We start from the raw sequence: 22,927 nt of genomic DNA, 5'->3' as shown, positions 1-22,927 counted from the left end.
GGATTATCGCATCATTTGATGACCGGCTTTCTTACGCTTAAATATTATTTTACGGACATATTTAGAATAGAAATGAATCGAAATTGTTTTCCGAATTACAACTCGATTTTCTGATTATTTCCCTAATGTATACTGATTTATTTGTATTTGTCTAAAGCGTTTTAACCTTTCGATAAAAAAACCAGTAGGAATATTTATTCTTCGGTTTTAGATTGTTAAATAACAGCAACAATATGGCTCAATTAATACACAATCCACCGTTGCCAAAGATTTTTTCCAATTGGCTCGCTTAAACTCCGCCCATCAATAAACACGAACGCGCCCATTCAATTTCATGCGCATGCGCTTTTCGATGACAGAAATTGTTCTTATGGAGAGACGGCCCACGAGTGAAATGTTGAAGAAACTGTTCTAATAACCGTTTGTCATACTGCTGCTCAATATTTAATGTTCATGTAGGCATTCATGTTGTGTGCAAATAATTACAAGAGTTGTGGTCGATTTCTAGATTGAGGAATAACCTAATTCGACAAGAGTTTAACATTATTTAATGGTGCGGGTAGAATTACTGAGCTAACAATACCAGTTGAAAATAACTTATAGTAAAATTAGTTTATGACAAACATAAAAATAACGTCAATAACACGTTTTTTTTTGTGGATACATCATTAAGGCGCGGTATCACCGCAATGAACGACACAGATTTATCAACACAAACTATTACGAACGATACGGAGGATTTGGACGAACTCGGAAATAATTTATTAAGTGTGCGTAATTCATTTCACAAACTTCATAAAGTACATACTAAAGGATTGCACCCCAAACGAAGGGATACTGGTGACACCATGCTCAAACCAGGGTTTAACTACAAACAGAGCAACTCAGTCGAACCGGAAATGTCGAAAACTACCTGCGTTAGTGAAGTAGACATGTTAACGACTTCTGGCAAAGGGAAAGCGAAAATGTGTCATGTAAATGCAGACAACGACAGAAATGACGATTGCAGTGTAAATCCGGAAGCAAAGGACTCCAAAAGCATAGGCGGTTGCAGTACCGGATGTCCGGAAACGCTGGAGAGCCGGCTTCAGGGCGACCCGTCACTTCAGGACCGCTGCGACGAGAACAAGATTCGGACCACCTCATTTTCGGTATCGGACATTTTGGATCCCAACAAGTTTGTCGGCTGCGGCTTAAACAAGGTGTGGCACCCTTGGTTGAGGGACGAGGGAGTCAGGGATTACTCGAAGTCGAGTTTTGAAAGAGGGTCACCAGATAGCGACAGAGGTTAGTTCCTTGCTTGTATTCACATACTTTTGTACGAACCGACATTATTGAGTAGCTTTTTGTGTATGTTGTTTGTTTTGTGCTATATCGACTCAGAGTCATTTTTAAATGGTAGTATAATTACATTTATGACCAGCTTTAATAATAATAATAAAAATAAACATAATAATACTAATACTAATACTACTACTACTACTACTACTACTACTACTAATAATAATAATAATAATAATAATGATAATAATAATAATAATAATAATAATAAGAATAATAATAATAATAATAATAATAATAATAATAATAAGAATAATAATAATCTTTATAATAAAAATAATAATAATTTGAAAATTTTTAATTTAGTTATTTTATTAATAATAATAGTAATAATAATAATAATAATAATAATATTTTTTTTTAATTATTATTATTACTTATATATTGTATTTATTATTATTATTATTACTGAGTTAGAAGTAGTAGTAGTAGTAGTAGTAGTAGTAGTAGTAGTAGTAGTAGTAGTAGTAGTAGTAGTAGTAGTAGTAGTAGAAGTAGTAGTAGTAGAAATAGTAATAGAAGAAGTAGTAGTAGTAGTAGTAGTAGTAGTAATAGTAGTAGTAGCAGTAATAGTAGTAGTAGTAGTAGTAGTAGTAGTAGTAGTAGTAGTAGTAGTAGTAGTAGTAGTAGTAGTAGTAGTAGTAGTAGTATTGTAGAAGTAGTAGTTGTTGTAGTAGTAGTAGTAATAGGAAATAATGCGGAAGACCTTTTAAAATATTCAAATTTGGTATTAAGCATGCCATAAACACATATACAATCAGAAATATATGTCGATTAAAAATCATTCGTGAAACATTTTATACGCACGTCTTTCCCCATAAGCAGCAACATTTTAAGTGTTTTTTTTTATATGAGCTAATATTTGTTTCTCGAAAATTTAAATCTGCATATTGTATTGCGTATTTTAAAAACTCACAAGGACGTGAACAAATTAATTTTAACATATCTTAGAACTGCTGGTACTTATTATATACCACAATTATGTTAAGATAACTATTCAAAGCACTTGTATATTTTTATGCTTATTCAAATGGCCATACTTTGTCTGGTCTTTCTTCTAATTTAATTAGACATAATAATATATTTAATAAATTAGAAAAATGTTAAATTTTATAGTATTAATTTAGTAATTCAGTAATTTGATCGAAATATTTCTACAATTTCTTTAACTCATTCGAGTGCGACGGTAAAGTTTTCATTTCAGAAATAATTGGATTTAACTTTCTTACGAACAAATTGTCAACGATCGTTTTAAAGACCCTTCAACTGTACTATATTTGCTCCCGCACGCCGCTATGTATACTTTTACTGATCAAATAACTCGGTATGTCTGCAGTTATCTATGCGAATAGCACCATTAAAATTAATTCATAGTATTAGTACAAGTACTTTGACATGCGTCATACGTAAATGTGTCTAATGAAATATGTGGTCAGGGAAGTTCCAGACCTGACCCAGGGTCAAGGGCAACGCTGCCGGCATTAAAGTCACGCAATGTTTCGTGGCCTTCACCCATTTATGCCTATTGGACTCTCCCATCCTTCTAAATTGGATCAATTTATTTCCAAAATTAGGGAGGTCTAGTATATTTATTTCTATATTTAGAATATTTCTTACAGAAATTCCTTAAAGCAAACAGCGCATACCCTGATGAGACGCCGCACTATGCGGCGTCTCATCTGGGTTTACGCTGTTTGCCAACGCCTTTTTTCTAGACGCTAGGCATAAATGGGTTAAGAGCGAGCACGGTAGCTCTTTTTCCACTTTTTGTCTTTCAATATTATTTCATCAAATATATCCCGTAGTTTTGGTATTATTGCTACTGCTGTAGAATTTCTAGAAATCGAAATAGGTTCGAGTAGTTATTGACTGCGGCAGCATATTAAGCAACAGGAGCTGTATCAACAGTTACAAACTCACCTTATCTTGAGTACAACCCTATATTAACTAATTTATGCATAGCGTCTAGAAAAAAGGTCTTGGCAAACAGCGTAGACCAGATGAGACGCCGCATGATGCGGCGTCTCATCATGGTCTACGCTGTTTGCTTGAAGGAATTTCTGTAAGAAATATTCTAAATATAGAAATAAATATACTAGACATCCCTAATTTTGGAAATACATTGATCCAATTTAGAAGGATGGGAGAGTCCACTAGGCATAAATGGGTTAATGTATCCGTACTCACCTTATCTTGATTACAGCCCTATATTAATGTATCCGCACGCACTGTTCCAGAAACGCAAATTATGAGTACATGCAGTTATCATTAATGAGTCAATAAAAAGGCGGATGAAATATTAATCGGTTAAATTATCGGAACTCAACTATGACGTTTAATTCCCATCGTCCTTATGTCGTGTTCGCTTTTTATAACATTATGGCTCTAGCAATTTAGTACATGCACATATATACGATAAGGCAGCAATGAGACGGTGAAAACATTAGTGATAGTCCCATGATTATTGATTCGCTATTTTCGTTCAGGTTTCATTTAATAATTTACAATAAAAATCCCATAGTTATCCAGTTCATTTCGTATCAGTGAGATTTATATTGTAAATTACACGGCCGATGTTGCTGTTAAAGCTGTCCTATTAACCCATTTATGCCTAGTGGACTATTCCATCCTTCTAAATTGGATCAATTTATTTCCAAAATTAGGGATGCCTAGTATATATTTTGTCTTAATTAAGAATTTTTCTAACAGAAATTCCTATAAGCAAACAGCGAAGACCCTGATGAGACGCCGCATCATGTGGCGTCTCAATGGATCTACGCTGTTTGCCCAGGCCTTTTTTGTAGACGCTAGGCATAAATGGGTTTAAACATGTACATGCTTTTCGATCATTATCTAAGATTTTGCAAAAATACAATATCGAATGATGGTATCATCTCGTTGCTAGATTCGCTATTACAAAATATTATCATTATCGTATGGGGTCACATTTTAGGACCAGGAACCTTTTGCTGTTTTTCGGTGACGAACCCAAAATCGAAGTAATATTGAAGTCACACACATGGTGCGGCAATGAAAATAATCAAGCCTACAATAATGCAGTTTTAAAGAGGCCTTTTCACAGATTTTGGCATATATTGAAGTGTGTTATTTAATGCTTTATATTGATTAATGTGCACATTGGATCTACAATGCTAAAGTAAAAAAAAAAACAAAAAAAAAAACAAGAATAAAATTAAAGAAAGACAAAAAATCTCAACTGGACTCGAACCACTGACCCCTGGAGTAAATGTCTATCGCTTAGACCACTCGGCCATCCGTGCTCGTACACTTAGCTATGTATTTTACACTTAATATAAGCCATCATCGTAGTATCCCATAATATAACAACAACAACAACAACAATAACAACAGAACTCTCCAAATTATTCAATCGTTGCGCGTTGCAACGCTTTATAAGTTTCAGGTTTTAAAATTGTCAAAATATGCATATATTTAATGGATATTTTAGAGCATGGTAAATGTTCAGTATTACTGTTTCCTCACAAATATCATAACTGCAACGAAAATTTGCGAATCTGAAACAATTTGTTTATATTGACAATTTACCAAAACGTGAAAATGCTTCTTTAACTAGTTATTGTAGTGGAGTAGTCTTTTGAAGAGACGGCGCGTCTCGCGTTCTTGACGCAGCTAGTTTACTATTCACAGCTCTGTGCGTTACTAATGAGCTCCAATACAGACTCCGGAGTGGGTTAATTTATTATTAATTGACTCGTAATGGCTGACGCAATAGGTGATCTTTTTAAGAGCGCCGGATTTCTGTCGCAGAACTATTAAATACACGGAAAATTCGCGATTTTAGTGATCTAAAATCAATTGTATAAAGGCAAAAAACTTATGCCCGGTTCGAAATGTGAATAATATTTAATTACTCAATAATTGACAAATATTTATATACGCTTGAACTGGGATCATTCTTATGATGAAAGCGCCTTAGAACAAATGATCAATACATTGTCATGTTGATTTGTTTCCTATTTGTAAAATTTCAAGGGCCTACTTGCACATTAACACATTTTCTTTTATATGCTAACTTTTGATGTGAGACTTAAATCAGGGACCTATTAAATAAAAATACATTTAAATTATTTAAAGAACTCTTCACAATGTGTTGCCAGATGATAGTAAGTACATATAAATAATGATAATAATGAAATGAAATCCTCACCAGCTTAAACATGCCTTTAGCCATTTACAAAATAAGTATGGCAAATGCAATAAGATCGGTTAAGTAATATCATCACACACACACAAAATGTACATATACATATTCAAGCATAATATACATGCATATATAAAATATAATTATGTGATTATTAAACTTAAATACGGTGATAAGAAGTTATGTGCCCTACCCATATCCTTGTTTCTTTGTTATCAATGAAATATAAATGCAAATTGCATTTATAAGGAAAAAGCATCAAGATGCCAGAAAAACAAACGAACCATTTAAGGAAATGGCGAGTATTATAGTATCACGTGCAATAAATAAAGCAAGCAACACAAACGCTCGTAATTTAAATATAATGAAAAGAAAAGGTAAATACGACGTGATTAAATAATTTATTTACGATCGACCCTCCACAAAAAAATGTGTTTTCTTTGTTCGTTTAAACGCTTTCGACTGGTATTTAGAAGGATCAGAGAATACAAAATCACCAACACGTTCAAGGGCAAAGTTTATGACAAACGAGTAAGTTGTCAGTAAAACAAACTTCGTTTTTTATTAAAACTTATAAAACATCATTTGTTTGATTACAACTGTAGCTACCAATAATTTTAGCATGCACGGGATAATTATTGGTGGCCAGCTAGTCTAACACATATTTGATTCAGTCCGGTTAGTTTTCCATGTATCTCATACATCACAAAGTCGCATTGGCGTTAAAGCGTTTAAAAGCATCCGTGTTTTGTAAACGTCCAATACCCCGGCTTCGGTTAATGTTTATTCACCTGCTTTTCAACGCTTCATGCGAATCAAAACACTCGCATCCGGGGAGAAGCTAATATACAGCTCATGTTTTCTTGAAATGCCGCTATAAAGCGAATACATGTGTTTTATACAAAATGTATTGAAATAAATACGCAGTACATAAACTTTACTTTTTTTTCATTAAAAACTAAGAAATAAAGGTTCTTATGTATTACTTGTAAATACAGTAGCAAATATCTCATTTCAATAGTTAGTTACACCAATTAATTGTCCGGAAGAGTGCAGCAGTATCGCAAAGGACTAACGAGAACATGTGACTGCGTCTAGTTGCATTTATTAGACATTTATAGTATAGCATATCTAACATGATTCACAAATAATTCGTATGTGAACGCTACTTTTTTCTTAGAGATTTTTAAATGTGAGCATCGTCCTGGGAAAACGGGACTAAACCATGTGCGTTAACCCTTTGCATGCTGGGAAATTTGCCGTCTGCTAAAATGTCGTCTGCTGAATTGATAAAATTCGCATTTTCTTCGTTTTTTTTTCAAAGAATACTATCAGAATAGCAAACAGTTTGGATCCTGATGAGACGCCACGTTCTGTGGCGTCTCATCTGGATCCAAACTGTTTGCAAAGGCCTTTAAAATTCGGTTCCCGCACTGAAAGGGTTAAATGTCATCACAGATTAGCCTGTGCAGCACGCGAAGGCTAATCGGGGACACCACTTTCCACCATTACTGGAATTTCAGGAGAACGGAGATCTCATTGAAACGATCAATTCCATAATTGCTGAACGCGTCGTCAATCAGAATATATTAATTGTAAATAAATCTATTATTATAAAATCATGCGCGCCACCATTTTTAGAGTACTACATCAACACGATATGAATCGCTTAAATAGATTATTGCTTCGTCAGCTATTTAAGGAAATGTCAGTATACACGATTAGAAAGGGTGAGTAAATTTGTGCCACTCCCTTTACCTTATTGCATAAATATAATTTAGGAATGTATTAGATACAACAAACAGTGGTTGTTTTACAGTTTTCTTAAAGATAATTTCAGTTATTTAAGATATTGCAATACTTTTAAGTTTTTAAGTTAAGTTTTACAACCCAAGCAATACCTACTTTATTAATATTAAATATTGTCAATTTAATAAATATAAATAAATCAAACTTTCAATAATATCAATAGTAAATTAATAACATTAAAGAGCAAGGTAAACGATGACTCAATTTCGTTTCAACTTTATTTCAAATCTAACGCGGTTATATTAAATGAACTTATTAAATTCGTATAAAATAATTGGGATGTAACGAAATTTCCAATTAAATACCCATCCTAAAAATTGTTCCGCTGGGATATTAACAGAAATATTTCAATAATTTAATACCAGCAAATCATATACGAAAAATGAAGATCGTTAGAATTTCAATTTGGCCTTTTAGTTATTCGTGAACTAAATGCACATTAATGTATTTGAGGGGATGCACCAACGGTTTGTATTATATTTAATTTAAAGATGCACAATTAATTTCGCTTAAAAAATATTTGTTAATCGTTAATATGCGTTTAATGAATTCTATGAAATGAGCCCGGTGTAGTATCGTGTTTATTTTACAAATGCACAATCAAAGTCCATGTACGAAAAGAATATGTTAATTGATAATATTCGTTAAAACCAGTTGTCAACATCAGTTGAAAAACATGATATAAATAAAAATGAAAATGTATACGGTTAATCATTCCAAAAATAAGCCGGTAATTAAATAATTAATTAAAAAATTAAAATAAAGTTCTAACATTAACTTCTTGTAATGTTGAAACTTAGTTTTGATATTTTCTATGAGACATTCGTATTAAAATACTTGTTTACAGAATCGTGAGACTTGCGAAATGATAGTCTTCCACTTTTTGCGCCTCTCCCTTCACCTTATTGCATAAATATAATTTAGGAATGTATTAGATACAACACAAGTTAAGAATGTATAGAACAACGTATAAAATAGCGCACAATAACATCACTTCCGTAGACATATGCTGGAAAAAACGATTTTATGAGTAACCATTCTTTAAGAATTTATTAAGAAAATTATAAAGCGTTACAATTCGTAACCATTTAATATTTTGAACAATTTCTGTTGTTTTGGGTACTATTTGTGTCAACCACGTTCTATACATTGGTAGGCTAAAAGGCGCTATGTGTTATCGCCAGATGGATGGTTGAGATGGAAACACGGAAGCTCTTTTATTAACACATATTTTTTATATGGTGTACGAACTTGTCCAAAACTATTTTAAACTGTCCGGGACGGTTTATAAACCGTCCGGGACGGTTTGTAAACTGTCCCGGACAGTTTACTAAACTGTCCCGGACAGTTTCTTACTTTTGAACCGCTCGTGCGTCTGTAAACTGTACCGGGCGATTTATTTTGTGTATTACAAACCGTCCGGGGCAGTTTAGGAAACTGTCCGGGACGGTTTCCTAAACTGTCCGGGACGGTTTCCTAAACTGTCCGGGACGGTTTCCTAAACTGTCCCGGACGGTTTACAGGCATAAATTTTAGTACGGCAAAGGTTCTTAGGAGGAGTCAATCAACCAATCAGAACACTCGTAACACTTCGCATTTGTGTGCCATTTCGAAAGTGAGAATTTCCTTTTTAGTAACGTTTACTCGAGTGATTGTTCGATAATTTATCATTTGTACGCGAATATGGACAGAGATCGGTTTTTAGAGACTTGTCGGGATGTGTTTAATTCCATTACAAGAATTTTAGAGACAAATAGGTCCCTTGAGGTGATAAACTCTTCACTGACAAGATTGGATGCTCTGGCTAGAAATGTGAACAGAATGACCACATCATATCCCGAGTTTACACCTACTCGACAGTTTCAGGGCAGCGACTGTAAAAGAAGAAATTCGTTACCAATGTCAGAAATACTTTGTGGGCAAATACATTTATTTCGAGTACTTAAAATAATCATTTTTAACTCTGGCGTTTTTGGCAGCAATGATTGATTGAATATTTTTAAAATCATGTTTTGTCCGAGAAAAATAGCGTCGCTCGAGATGACAACGATATTACATTACGACTTCTTAAGTAAAGCATTATTGTAAGGAGTGTTCTGATTGGTTGATATAAATAATACCGTATCGGACAGTTTACTAAACTGTCCCGGACAGTTTACTAAACTGTCCCGGACAGTTTACTTAACTGTCCCGGACAGTTTAAACCGTCCCGGACGGTTTATGCGAACGAACGGTCCAAAACTTTCCTAAACCGTCCTGCTACTACTACTACTGCTACTACTACTACTACTACTACTACTACTACTACTACTACTACTACTACTACTACTACTACTACTACTACTACTACTACTACTACTACTACTGCTGCTGCTGCTGCTGCTGCTTCTACTACTACTACTATTACTACTACTACTACTACTACTACTACTACTACTACTACTTCTACTATTACTACTACTACTACTACTACTACTACTATTACTACTACTACTTCTACTACTTCTACTTCTACTACTACTACTACTACTACTACTACTACTACTACTACTACTACTACTACTACTACTACTACTTCTACTACTACTACTACTACTACTACTACTACTATTTAAGATATTTAACACAAATATTACATTTAACTAGCAAGGTACAGATCTATTGACGTCATCTGGACATCTTATCGCACTAGGGAGAAAATCAAAAGTTTTATTGAGGAGGACATTAACAGTATCATAATGAAATCAAATTAGACCGCAATTAGCGGGCACACTTTACGACCTTTAAAATTAACTTCAAACGCCGATTTAAGCGATTCCCTCTGCTACTTCGTAATTTGTAAAATACCAACTTTCCATCGATCGCATGTATACATGATAGAAACATATGTGACCGTACAAATATGACGCACAATCATTCCATTTTACAGTAAAATTTAAATGTTTTGACTAATGCAGCATTTTTGTATTAACCATATATCAATTCAAAAGCATTTATAGCTAAAGAGAATATTAAGAATATAAACAAAATTCATAATAAAAAGGTTAAAGGTGCGTTTTATAGTATGCCTCGATAACATCTTCAGCCGACTTTGACATTAACTGGGATTTGAGTCGTCCTTTTACATATGGCGCCGAAGGCAGCCATGGCACATTGACTTACTTCCCTCACAGGTACCCATTTATACACCTGGGCGGAGAGGAGCAAGCGTGGGATTATTTGTTTGCTCAGAAAAATCCAGTGCCCCAAGGGGGATTCGAACCAGGGACCTTCCGATCCCTAGACCAGCATCCTACCACTAGGCCACTGTCCCCACAATCATATATATAACGTTCTTCGAGTACAAATCGACACTCTGGCGTGGTTATTCGTATCTTAAATGAAACGAGTCGTGTTCTGAGAAAACTGGGCATAATGCATGTGCGTAAAGTGTCGTTCCAGATTAGCTTGTGCAGTCCGCACAGGCTAATTAGGGACGACACTTTCCGCCTAAACAACATTTTCGGTAAGAAGGGACTTTCTTTAAACGAAAAATACCTTAAAAGCGGAAAGTTTCGTCCCTGATTAGCCTGTGCGGACTGCACAGGCTAATCTGGGATGACACTTAACGCACATGCATTATGCCCAGTTTTCTCAGAACGCGACTCAAACATTGCTATCGGGGTCATGAACGCTGTCAGGGGGTTCCAATAACCGATATGAAAAAAATTGTTTAGATTATCAAAAAAAAAGAAGCTGTTGACAGAATTTAACTGAATTTACTGTGTGGATTTTTGTTGCGTTCCTTCTTACTCCTTATCCCTTCCCCGCGCCTAGTTACTATTAAACCATCTTAACAGCCAAGATACTTCAAATCGCTACTGTATAACATTAGTCCAACATCGCAGACTGTTTCTCGTCTCATAACGTGTTTATCTCAATAATTTGTTGATCGGGATAGTATTTCCTTGCGCCACGCAACATTAAGCACGTGCAATGCACGTGATGGACGCGGCCATTTGTTCGTTTGACGTGCAACAATCCGCGCGTTGACACTGACACAAGTAGGAAACTACGAGTCATTTGAGACGTAAATCATTCCCGAGTATCCCGCGGAAAATATTTTCTCTGAAAATCGTTTTGTAAACTACGCCGAAATACGCTTATTTTAGGCGTTCAGTCTTCACTACATTCGAATGTAAATGTAGGCAATCTGCGCCTATAGGTGTTACGGGATACAAATAATTAAAAAAGTATACACTTCCTATTTATTGGTTATTATATATATAAAAGAAGTGTATAGTTATGATTTTTTAAGCAAAAACAGTTGAAGTAGAAGTAGTGGTGGTGGTTACGGTGGAAGTAGCAGGAGCAGTACTTGCAGTACAAGTAGTAGGAAAACAATCAAAATATATTAGAAGCAGCAGCAGTTGTACAAACTGCAGATTTTTCAATGTTATCCCTCTCGATGGGACGCATAAATGCGAGTACTGATTTGTAAAAAAAGACGTATAAATACTAAGTATTTTAGCACACGATTATGTTTCTTTACAGATGTATGTCGCTCTGTGCCCGGCGGTGACTTCGATCGTGTCTCCGAAAAGCATCCGGCGGAACACAGCTTTACCGACGATGACGACGTCGACGAGAATCTCAGTGTCTGTGATATGGACGACATGGCCGACGGCGAAAACGCGCTACACACAGACGACAGTTCTCGAGGCGGAAAACCACGTCGCGCGCGCACTGCGTTTACATACGAACAGTTGGTCGCATTGGAGAATAAATTCAAGACGACGCGGTATCTATCGGTCTGCGAACGCCTTAATCTGGCGCTAACACTAAATCTCACAGAGACGCAGATTAAAATCTGGTTCCAGAATCGCAGAACGAAATGGAAGAAGCAGAACCCCGGCTTGGATGTGAACAGTCCCACAATTCCCAGCGCAGGAAATACGTCATCGTTCAGTTCGCCATTCGGTGGCATGTTGTACAGTCACGGGTTACACCCGTATTTCCCCATCAGCTCATACGGTCTGATGAAAGCGAGATCTTTTGCCGGACAGATACCAGTATTTCCGCATCATTTTTCGCAAAATGTTTAACAATTAACTTGCAATATTACTTTTTGCGATATCAAATTATGTTGACATTGGAAAGAGTATTTGATGCATTTTCTTCGAAGACAAGCTATACAGACCGTCGGTCTACTATGCTATGTGTAAACACTGCGTATTACAATTTGTTAGTGATATTGAGCTTCAAAATTGTATCTGGTGAAATCGCAAATGTTAAAAGGTGGTAAAACTGTAATGTCTTGAATAAAACTTTCAAGGCGAATTTAAGGAGCAACTTTACTTGGCGAAAAGGCAGAACGGTCGATATGCGTTAAAGAAATGATGTGTAAACGTTTTATGTCAACTTGACGTTATTAGACACAAGTTTTGCCGTCATCAACTGCAGTGTAAATAATATAAAAGGTTGATATATTGTTTAGATATATATTGTAGATTACTTCAACCAGGATGTTGACAACGTCTTGAACAAGTTTACTGTGTAATCTAACTTTACTACATGCATAGGTACTTTTTATTTATTTTCGCAAGTGCGAACCAAAATAAACTTTAAAAATATGGAACAGATGCTGCTGTTGTTGTTTTTTCCATAAAGTGTTTTACTATGTTTAAGCAAACCGGGCTGTTTAGCAGAATGGTTTAATATTTGCGGGACGAAAACCGGCCCGACCCAAGAACAATGCATGGAATATGTAAAAAAATTCTCCAATTAACTGACTTTTCAAAATTCTAAATGTGTTTTGTTTTGATAGCTTTGCCTCAAAATAGTATTGAATGTCATTACCAGAAGGTTTAACAGTAACTTAGCAATACAAACATATAGTATTTATCAGGCACTTTTCATTAAATACGTTATTTGTCTTCACAACACGAGTAGTGTATTTTTAATTGCAACTTAATTTCACTTTTTTAAACCATACAGATCTGAGCAATTATATTGACTGCGGAACAATTGAAATAAACGCCTTTAAAACAACAAAACCCAAGGTATAATTTGAAGAAAAAAAATATTTGTTTTTAATTTGGGTCATACAATTTTTTGCATGTAACCAGTAACACCCAGACAATACATTTTAAGACTGTATATTGCACACTAGTACAATATTGACATTCAATATTCTTATTCTCGAAATGAACGGACACATTCATAAACATGCACTTTCTTACTTTGAAGATTGCTCACTGTTTACTTTAGGCTACACCATTACAGTATACACGAGTCAAGTCCGATCGATTGAATTACCCAATGTGTCTTTTTAAGTCATCGGTATTGCTCCATAAACGACGAAAGTAATTATTCCACCAGCAGCCCGGACCGGCCATTTGAGGCATAATTGATTACCGATGGTAAGTTGTGACATATTTAAGACATCTGGGCCTCATAAACTTTTCTGACGGGACAGGGGCGATTGGGTGATTGGACAAGGATCACATTTTTTCGACGGCTTTTTTTATGTCGCCAATGACGAGCAAATTTGTTACATCCAGGGACTGTATCACCAACATATTCGTAGTGTTTGGATAACAATTACGGACCACTTGTGTTCAACGACCAATTTAATGTTGACTTTTGTATGTAAAACTTGATCACTTGGAGCAATTTTTTTCACGAGATACATTTAAATAAAAACTCTGAGCCTTTAAAAGTCATAAGTATAAGATGAAATCTTGAACAGGGGCACACCACCTCATGGGACAAGAGTAAATACTATTTTTTCATTTAACCCATTTATGCCTAGTGGACTCTCCCATTTTTCTAAATTGGATTAATGTATTGCCAAACTTAGGGATGTCTAGTATATTTATTTCTATATTTAGAATATTTCTTACAGAAATTTCTTCAAGCAAACAGGGCAGACCCAGATGAGACGCCGCATCATGCGACGTCTCATCTGGGTCCACGCTGTTTGCCAAGGCCTTTTTTCAAGACGCAAGGCATACATGGGTTAAACAATAACGATGTCGCATATATTTCTTTGTATACATCTTAATATTTCTATTTTTCCTTATACTATACTCGTATAGATAGATGTGTATACCCTTAATACAGACGCTCGAAAGCACCTATATGCGTTAGAGTTTCATTTTCATAAATGACAACAACTATTACTAGATTAATAATGATACAAACAAGCTCGAATTATATCAGTAATACCATAAAGCAGCGATTTCATCTAGTTTAGCTTTGTCATATTTTAATACCGAATCAAACCTTTGACAAGGTAATTAAGAAGAATATTATTGGATGTATTTTCCCACGTATGATTTAAAACAATACGGCAACACAATGTAAATTGAAACACGTTTTGTTCAAACAGTTTAAACAAATTGCCTTAACCCGCAAACATACGAAAAAAAGGATAAACATATTAAGCTAATTTCGTGACACAAAACAATAAATTACAATATCTTGGCAAATTACCAGTTTACTGGCTTTATAGCTCATCACTATTTATCAATCATCTTGTAACTCCCCGTACTAAACACATTTTACACCGCACTCGCATTATCTGAAATCGGCAAATCACCTTAAATACCAAAGTTGGTAATGATCGAAAAACCGACACTTGCTCGCAATTTGGAGGCCATATTAATGGGCTTAATGGCCCAGAACCTCACCAAAAACTCGATTTCAAATGGAAAATAATCGGAAATTATGACTGCATGATTAAAATTGATCGCCGGTAACACCGGCTTGTCCCTGGTATATGAACACCGGCTGGCCCGGCAACAATTGCGTCCAATCGTCAAAATGAGACAGACGCGATCCCAGGTAGCTGTTTTGGGGATGTTTACGTCATCAGACTCGAGATTATCGGATGTTTTTTTCAACAAAAACATAGCTGATAATTAAAAGATGAGCAGTAAAAACATCAAATGAACAATTCGACACAATCATAACGTAGAACACATGATTATATTAATACTCGAATAAAGTACCTTGCCTGATTAATTCGAGACTTGGAAAAAGTATATTGGCTGAATATTTAAATAGTCGTTATTCGAGAGGGATACAAAGTACATTAGCTTATTTTAACAATACGCTCTAAAAGAACATCAACTGATCAAATCCAGACCTGAACAAAGTACATCCGCTGATTATTTCAGTAAGATCTCAAAGTACATAGCCTGATCGATTCCAGACCTGAACGAAGTGCATCAGCTGAACATTTTAGCACGATCTCAACGTACATATCATGATTGATTTCAGACCTGAACAAAGTTCATCCGCTGATCATTTCTTTACGATCTCAAAGAACATAGCCTGATCGAGTCCATACCTGAATAAAGCACATCCGCTGATTTTTTCAGTAATATCTCAAAATTCATAGCCTGATCGAATCCAGAACTGAAGAAAGTACATTTGCTGATTATGTCAGCTAATTATTTCAGTAAGATCTCAAAGAATATAGCCTATGCTTATCGAATCCAGACCTGAACAAAGCACACCAGCTGATAATTTCAGTAAGATCTCAAAGTACATAGCCTGATCGAGTCCACACCAGAACGAAGTACATCCGCTGATTATTTCAGTACGATCTCAAAGTACATAGCCTGATCTATTCCAGACACGAACGAAGTACATCGGCTAATTATTTCAGTACGAACTCAAAGATCATAGCATGATCAATTCCAGACCTGAACGAAGTACATCCGCTGATTATTTCAGTACGATCTCGAAGTACATAGCATGAACAATTCCAGACCTGAACGAAGTACATCCGCTGATCATTTCAGTATGATCTCAAAGTACAAAGACTGATCGAATCCACACCTGAACGAGGTGCATCAGCTGAATATTTTAAGTACATAGCGTGATCGATTCCATACCTGAACAATGTACATTCGCTGATAATTTTAGTACAATCTCGAAGTACATAGCCTGATCGATTCAAGACCTGAACAAAGAACATTAGCTGATTATTTCAGTAAGATATCAAAGTACATAGCCTGATCGATTCCAGACCTGAACAAAGTACATCCGCTGATCATTTCAGTACGATCACGAAGTACATAGCATGATCGATTCAAGACCTGAACAAAGTACATCCGCTGGTCATTTCAGTACGATCTCGAAGTACATAGCATGATCGATTCCAGCAGCTTGTGTTTCACTTCTTTATACTGAACTAAGTACATCCGCCAATCATTTCAGTACGATCTCAAAGTACATAGCCTGATCGAGTCCACACTTGAACGAAGTCCATCCGCTAATTATTTCAGTAACGTCTCAAAGTACATAGCATGATCAAATCCAGCCCTGAACATTTGAGCAACATTTATGGAGCACAACCAACCAAACATGAAGCACATTATTCTTGTAGTTTCAAAGACGTTTTTTTTCAATCATTTACGATTTCAGTCTAGCCCCGGGCCATGATTAGAACAATCATTGTAGAGGGCTATTAGATATATTAACGATAGCAACACGACAAACAATAAACCTTCTTGCGGTTTCAGATGAGGTGATTGTTTCAGTTACATGTATTTATTGCATAAGTCTATAAAAAATCAGTTTACCTTAGGTGAGAATTTTTTTTTTCCACAGGCACACGATTTGAACAATCTTTGTTGAGGACTATTAAATATATTTTGATAACAACACAACAAATAATAAACATTCTTGCGGTTTCAGATAAGGCGTTTTTTCAGTTATTTATTGTATAAGTCTACATAAATCTGTTGACCATAGGTGGCAATTTTCTACCACAGGCACATGATTTGAACAATCTTTGTAGAGGACTGTTAGAATACTATACATTACCATTATTAAACCGGTGAGCCTTACGGTTTTAGTGGAATTGTTTTAACCATCTATTGTTAGGTTTAGTAACCTACATATGCATCGAATTTGAACGATTTATATAACTTTGAAAGAGGATTATGCATTTAACGTTTCGTGTAAATCTGTCAAGCGGTTTATAAGATGCCTGTTAAAGTAAATTGTTGACGACTTTCGACACACGACACAGGACTGACGACGGACGACACAGAACGCCTTGGAACCACCCACCACAATAGCTTATAATGCGTCCTTAAAATCAACAACATTTTTGTGTTTTCTCGGTACAACCTTGTTTTGTTTCCTTTTCTTTTTGTCTGTGTGTACCTTCTTTAACCGTTTCACGAATAAACTGCCTTTGACGTTCATATTTCCAAAACCATAAAACGTATTTAATATATCTTGTCTCTTTCCTCGAATTATTTTATCCCATAACTGGAACCGACATTTTATACAGTTATGCCGTCTGAACCTTTTAGATCGAATCCTTTTCCCGCTTGCAAGCAAATATCAAGTCCCTGTAGTTCTCAGTTTGTTTTCTTACTTTTTGTCTCCTTGTTCCTTCATTCCATTTTCTCTTTTATCTACAATGTTTCCTTTCTGGGATTTTTTATGATGCTCAAGTGTGTGGAGTGGGCTCATTGGTCTCATCTCGATTCGTATCTGACCATCATTCAACCGTATTGGAATTTACACCATTGAGTGTGTTTGTTTCAGTAATATCAGTTTGACCACTGCCATCAATTGAAAGAGATTGTGTTACAGCATGGTTTTCTAGTCCACGAACTATCCAGGAAGAAATGCAAATAACGTTTTCGGTTTTCTTTCTTGATGCCATCACTAGTGATGACACTTAACAATAGGAAATTCTTAAAGTACTTTATTTTAAGTTTGCAACTGTCAGTGGAGACGTATTTGCGCAATCAAACATAGATTGACCCTTTCTCTGTAACAAATTAGTATTGAATCAAATTCGTTCTCCACCTTCTCATTTTTCCCCCAAAATAACATATTAGCATTTGTAAGCATTAAATCCGAATCCTTCTCCCTTAGTTACCGCACATTAATGGTTTTACTGATTTAAACTGGATTAAAAAGGCAAGTTTAATTTGCTAGGTATTATCTGTTATACGTCTGACGAGTCGAGATAAAGGCAGTTTCTTGACAACTTCCTTTATTTATTGAAGTTTGCTTATGTGTTTACCCTCTTTATATAGGGGCAACAGCCAGATACTTTTTACGCCTACTATGCAACCATTAAAATGTGTCTCCCACTTTTTCTGGCGTAATCAAAATGTCATGACTTAATTCTGTGAATGATTTGTTTATCTTAAATGTCGTGCTCGTGTTTTCTCATTCCAGTTTATTTCCCTCTTTTAACGTTTTGTTTCTGCCTTTATATTGTCGTATACTTTATACAAGTTTCTGAATCACTTTCGATTCATTATCACTGTCAACAACTCAATTTTCGTAAGTGTGTTGACGAATCCCTCGTCTGATAATAAATATTCTTCATGCTGCAAATGAAAAGGTACCAAACACTGATGTTTTTGTAAATATGTTATGTTTCGTATAAAAAAACTTACTTTATGTATAACTAGAGCATGCCATGTTATTAAGGAGTGGAAATAATATCAATATCTTAATATACCGGATATTGTTCCGTAAATTGTTAACAGTGTTGTGTTTTACAGTATTAGAAGTAAAAGTTATCAATGCATAAATGCAAAAAACAACATGTTTGACAGTTCGGTAAAATGGTCATTTTTTGCATTAGGCGGACGATATAATATTTATTCATAATTTGGTGGAATTGTAAGTATGTTTCGTATATAAAAAAAACTTACTTTATGTATAACTAGAGCATGCCATGTTATCAAGGAGTGGAAATAATATCAATATGGTAATATACCGAATATTGTTCAGTAAATTGTTAACAGTGTTGGCTTTAACAGTATTAGAAATAATAGTTATCAATACATTGATGCCCAAACTGTTTGACAGTTCGGTAAAATGGTCTTTTTTTGCATTAGGCGGACAATATTATAATTGTATTTAATTTGGTGGAAGTTATACGGTTTGCTAATATATAATATCTTTATACAAAAAACACGCTGTGTGCACACGTTATTTGCACTTGCCTACCTAAATGTCTATATACTTAATTTAAAAAAGATGTTTCGAAATGTTACTTAAATAACTTAAATAAAAGTTTTAAAATAGTAGTAAAACCAATAAATGTAAGTAAAAATGCCTCTATCCATGCCAACACAATGCCTGTCACGTCAGCTGAGATATTTCAAAATCCATACATGCTGGACAAAGACACACCAGAGGTAGATTCATAGTGGATTGTTTCTTATGTTCGACAATAAGCGTAAGTTGGGAAATTAGGCATGATGGCTTCTCGTGACACTGTATTTCAATATGCTCGTCAGTGGTCACACTACTTAGTTAAGGAATGAAACGTCGTCCATGCTGGATAAAGTACGTCCAACTGTGATATTGATATTGAAAAGATCTCAGGCTCATGTATGTCGTCGCGCAGCTTGCCAAGTTCTATGTCATCGCGCAGCGTGCCAAGTTCTATGTCATCGCGCAGCTTGTGAAGATCTATGTCATCGCGCAGCTTGTCAAGTTATATGTCATCGCGCAGTTTGTCAAGTTCTATGCCATCGCGCAGTTTGCCAAGATCTATGTCATCGCACAGCTTACCAAGTTCTATGTCATTGCGCAGCTTGCCAAGTTATATGTCATCGCGCAGCTTGTGAAGTTCTATGTCATCGCGCAGCTTGCCAAGTTTTTTGAAAATATATCAGTGCTTGAAAAATATATGCTCCGGACAATGTGCACAGAGTTGTTTTCTATATTTGACCGTGACCTTGAACTGGCATCTGGTTCTTTATGTTTACACTGGACCGCACCGGGGTTGATCGTCTGTTAACTGAACTTGTTTTTATTTTAACGTTGAACTTTGCCCGAGAAGCGTCTTCCTAATTAATTAGAAAGTCCCCTATGCTGAACAAAGTTATGACCCTATACGGTTTAAAAGATGAATTTCTTATGTTCGACCTTTGACCTTGAATTATACGCTTGAAAATATAGCTAGGACCCTTTGTTCTTGCGTATTTTTTCAATTATTCTATTATTCTTATACATTTAACAATATATTTATACTCCGGACAAATATTGGGTGTTTGTGAATCATGACACGTAGCAAACGTACATATCAAATTATTACACCAGTTGGAACACTTAACCCTTTGCATGCTGGGAAATTTGTCGTCTGCTAAAATGTCGTCTGCTGAATTTTTAAAATTAGCAGTTTCTTCGATTTTTTTCAAAGAATACTATCAGAATAGCAAACAGTTTGGATCCTGATGAGACGCCACGTTCTGTGGCGTCTCATCTGGATCCAAACTGTTTGCAAAGGCTTTCAAAATTCGGTACCCGCACTGAAAGGGTTAAACGGGTTGTTCGTGCATCTTTACAAAAGTGCATTTTATCGCATACATTTTGATAAATACATATTGTTGCTGTAAACATTCAGTTTGCATGAAGTAGACTTTCCAAGTTTTTGAGGCTTTTCCCAACACGGCTACAGCTCTCTCTAAACACGGGAAATCATATCTCCGCTCAATTTGCAGTCTCGACAATATTAATGGTTTTAGTGTTTGAAAATTAATTAAAAGGATAGAACGGTCTGAGGGACTGTAAACTGCGGTAATATACTTCTGCAATAAGTAAATAGTTTTCGTTTCGCTAAATTAACATCATATTTAAAGCATACAGTATTCGCTGTTTTACACATGTATTTCCAACGGAGGTTTGAAGAACGCGCCAAGAAAAACAAAATGTTATGTTGGCGTAATGTGGCGTTGGACCTTAACTCGTTTCTGGAACATTTAATTTCAAATTAACATGACATACAAGTCTGACCTTATTTCACGCCCGAGTTCAAGTGATTTTATGAAGCGTTTACCGACGCTGGTAAAGAGTTTAGTTGCTCTAATATTTGTTTAAACGGTTAACAATTAGTAACGTCTCCTGCTTGTTCAAAGATACATGAAGAAAGATGGTTGCATAATATGTACAGAAATTTAGATATATGTACAATGTAATTACAAGTATTAATTTATTTAAACAGTTCTATGTGCACATGAGGTTATTAAACCGATCCGTTACGATACGTAATTAACAGCAATGGTTTGGACGATAACTGCATAGAAAGATGCGGTTGTTGGTTTGGACGATTACTGAACAGAAAGATGGGCTTGTTGGTTTGGACGATAAGTGCACAGACAGATGGGCTTGTGGCAGTTGTAATGAAACATTTCTGGGTTACTCGAATAGTTAAATCATATAAGCTTAATTTTCAATGTTTGGTTTTATCGTTGTCTACGACATATTTTCTTTTACGCTAGAATCACTACTCAAGAAGCATGAACAAAAAGAAAAAAGAAATACGACCAGACCTGGTCGCAGTCCAAAGTCCTTCCACAATGTTAATTTGCACATTCCGCAATCAAAGGTTGAGCAAAATTCACCAAGCTTTTAGAGGAGTAGAACATACACAATTTTAGACTTATATATCCTATAGTGAAAAACAGACTTATGGTCATAATTATATATTTTTTAATCGTCGCAACCAAAATTACATTAATGACTATCATCAAAACATTATGTTCAGTGAACTGTGGACGTTTGAACAAGATCCAAAGGGCAGTGGCAGAGAATTTTAAACACATACATTTTGGACTATCTATTTCAAATAGTGGAAAAGAAGAAAAAGGGGCGATAATTTGCCAAAACTTGTCTACGCCAAAACTTCTTTCTTAATGTTCATAGACGCATTAAGGTAATGCAACTGTGAATCTTGAGCGGTGTTCACCCATTACTACAAGATGACTTAAAACAAACAATTTGAAGTTCTTAAAACGAGTTGAGAATACAAACTTCAGGCGACTATATATTCTTTGTTGGAAAAGCAGACAAACAGCTATATAGTTCTGCCAAAACAATCGTCGCATTCAAAAATCGTTTCTTTGCGATCTTCTGCACATACAAGTAATTCAACTATGAAAGTTTGAGCGAGAGTTCTACACACATGCTCCGGGCCGTACGAACGGACGGAGAAGAGCAATGCTAAATGCCTCTCACTCCACGGGGACACGAAAAAACACCAGTTAATTTCACCGTACCCAATGCAGTATTCAGTATCCGTTACTCTGGTGACAAATTAAGTCATTACATTTTTTGCGTATGTTTTAAAGATCTAAGGTATTTAAATATGATGTAATTTGTTAAATATGAACTGAAGCGAGTAGTTTCAATCAGATATCACGGTGGGTTTTTATTGGGCACCCCTGACTCAATGTCATCCTTTTTATAACTCAATTAAGGCGATGTGTAAACTTATTATAGTTATTGGTCATATATATATCATTACGATAACCATAAATTTATACTTTGCAACCGAGCTTCAATCTTTTGATGTATTATTAAAATCATTAAAACACTTTCATTTTAAAACCAGATTATTATTATATATTAAGTTTGTCATTAAACTGATTTATTTTCTCCGTTTCTTTTACTGCATTATATCTATGAAAACATCATTTCCATCTTTGGATGAACCTCTAGTCGGACGCGGTAATTTTGGCTCAGCGTTTTTAAAAAAAAAAATGTGCGAGCTTTTACGTATTGGGTTTACGAAATAAATTAAAAGTTCGTTAATGTTCAAAAGGTATTTTTGTT

General features: G+C 35.3%; 2 protein-coding genes and 1 pseudogene across 2 annotated transcripts in view; all 3 read left to right on the top strand.

The window, feature by feature from the left end:
- The window catches only part of LOC127842277 (far upstream element-binding protein 1-like), a 194,794-nt gene that overhangs the window by 110,652 nt on the left and 61,215 nt on the right, over positions 1–22,927 (top strand). The gene's annotated exons all lie outside the window — the stretch shown is intronic.
- On the top strand, positions 427–13,059 carry LOC127842281 (homeobox protein slou-like). Its single transcript, XM_052371717.1, has 2 exons — positions 427–1,287; positions 11,867–13,059. Exons 1-2 carry the CDS (start codon positions 690–692, stop codon positions 12,415–12,417), a joined length of 1,149 nt encoding a protein of 382 aa, XP_052227677.1. The 5' UTR covers positions 427–689; the 3' UTR covers positions 12,418–13,059.
- On the top strand, positions 8,650–8,867 carry LOC127843303 (small nucleolar RNA snR44; annotated as a pseudogene).

The sequence above is a fragment of the Dreissena polymorpha genome, chromosome 8, assembly GCF_020536995.1.
Source record: "Dreissena polymorpha isolate Duluth1 chromosome 8, UMN_Dpol_1.0, whole genome shotgun sequence".
NCBI classification, from domain to species: Eukaryota; Metazoa; Mollusca; class Bivalvia; order Myida; family Dreissenidae; genus Dreissena; species Dreissena polymorpha.
Note: the sequence above shows the minus strand (reverse complement) of the source record. Positions and strands in the feature narration are given on the sequence as shown.

Coding starts and splice junctions, on each gene's coding strand:
- LOC127842281 (XM_052371717.1), top strand. CDS start 690: ATGAACGACACAGATTTATCAACACAAACTATTACGAACGATACGGAG. Junction 1,288..11,866: donor GTCACCAGATAGCGACAGAG/GTTAGTTCCTTG, acceptor GTTTCTTTACAG/ATGTATGTCGCTCTGTGCCC.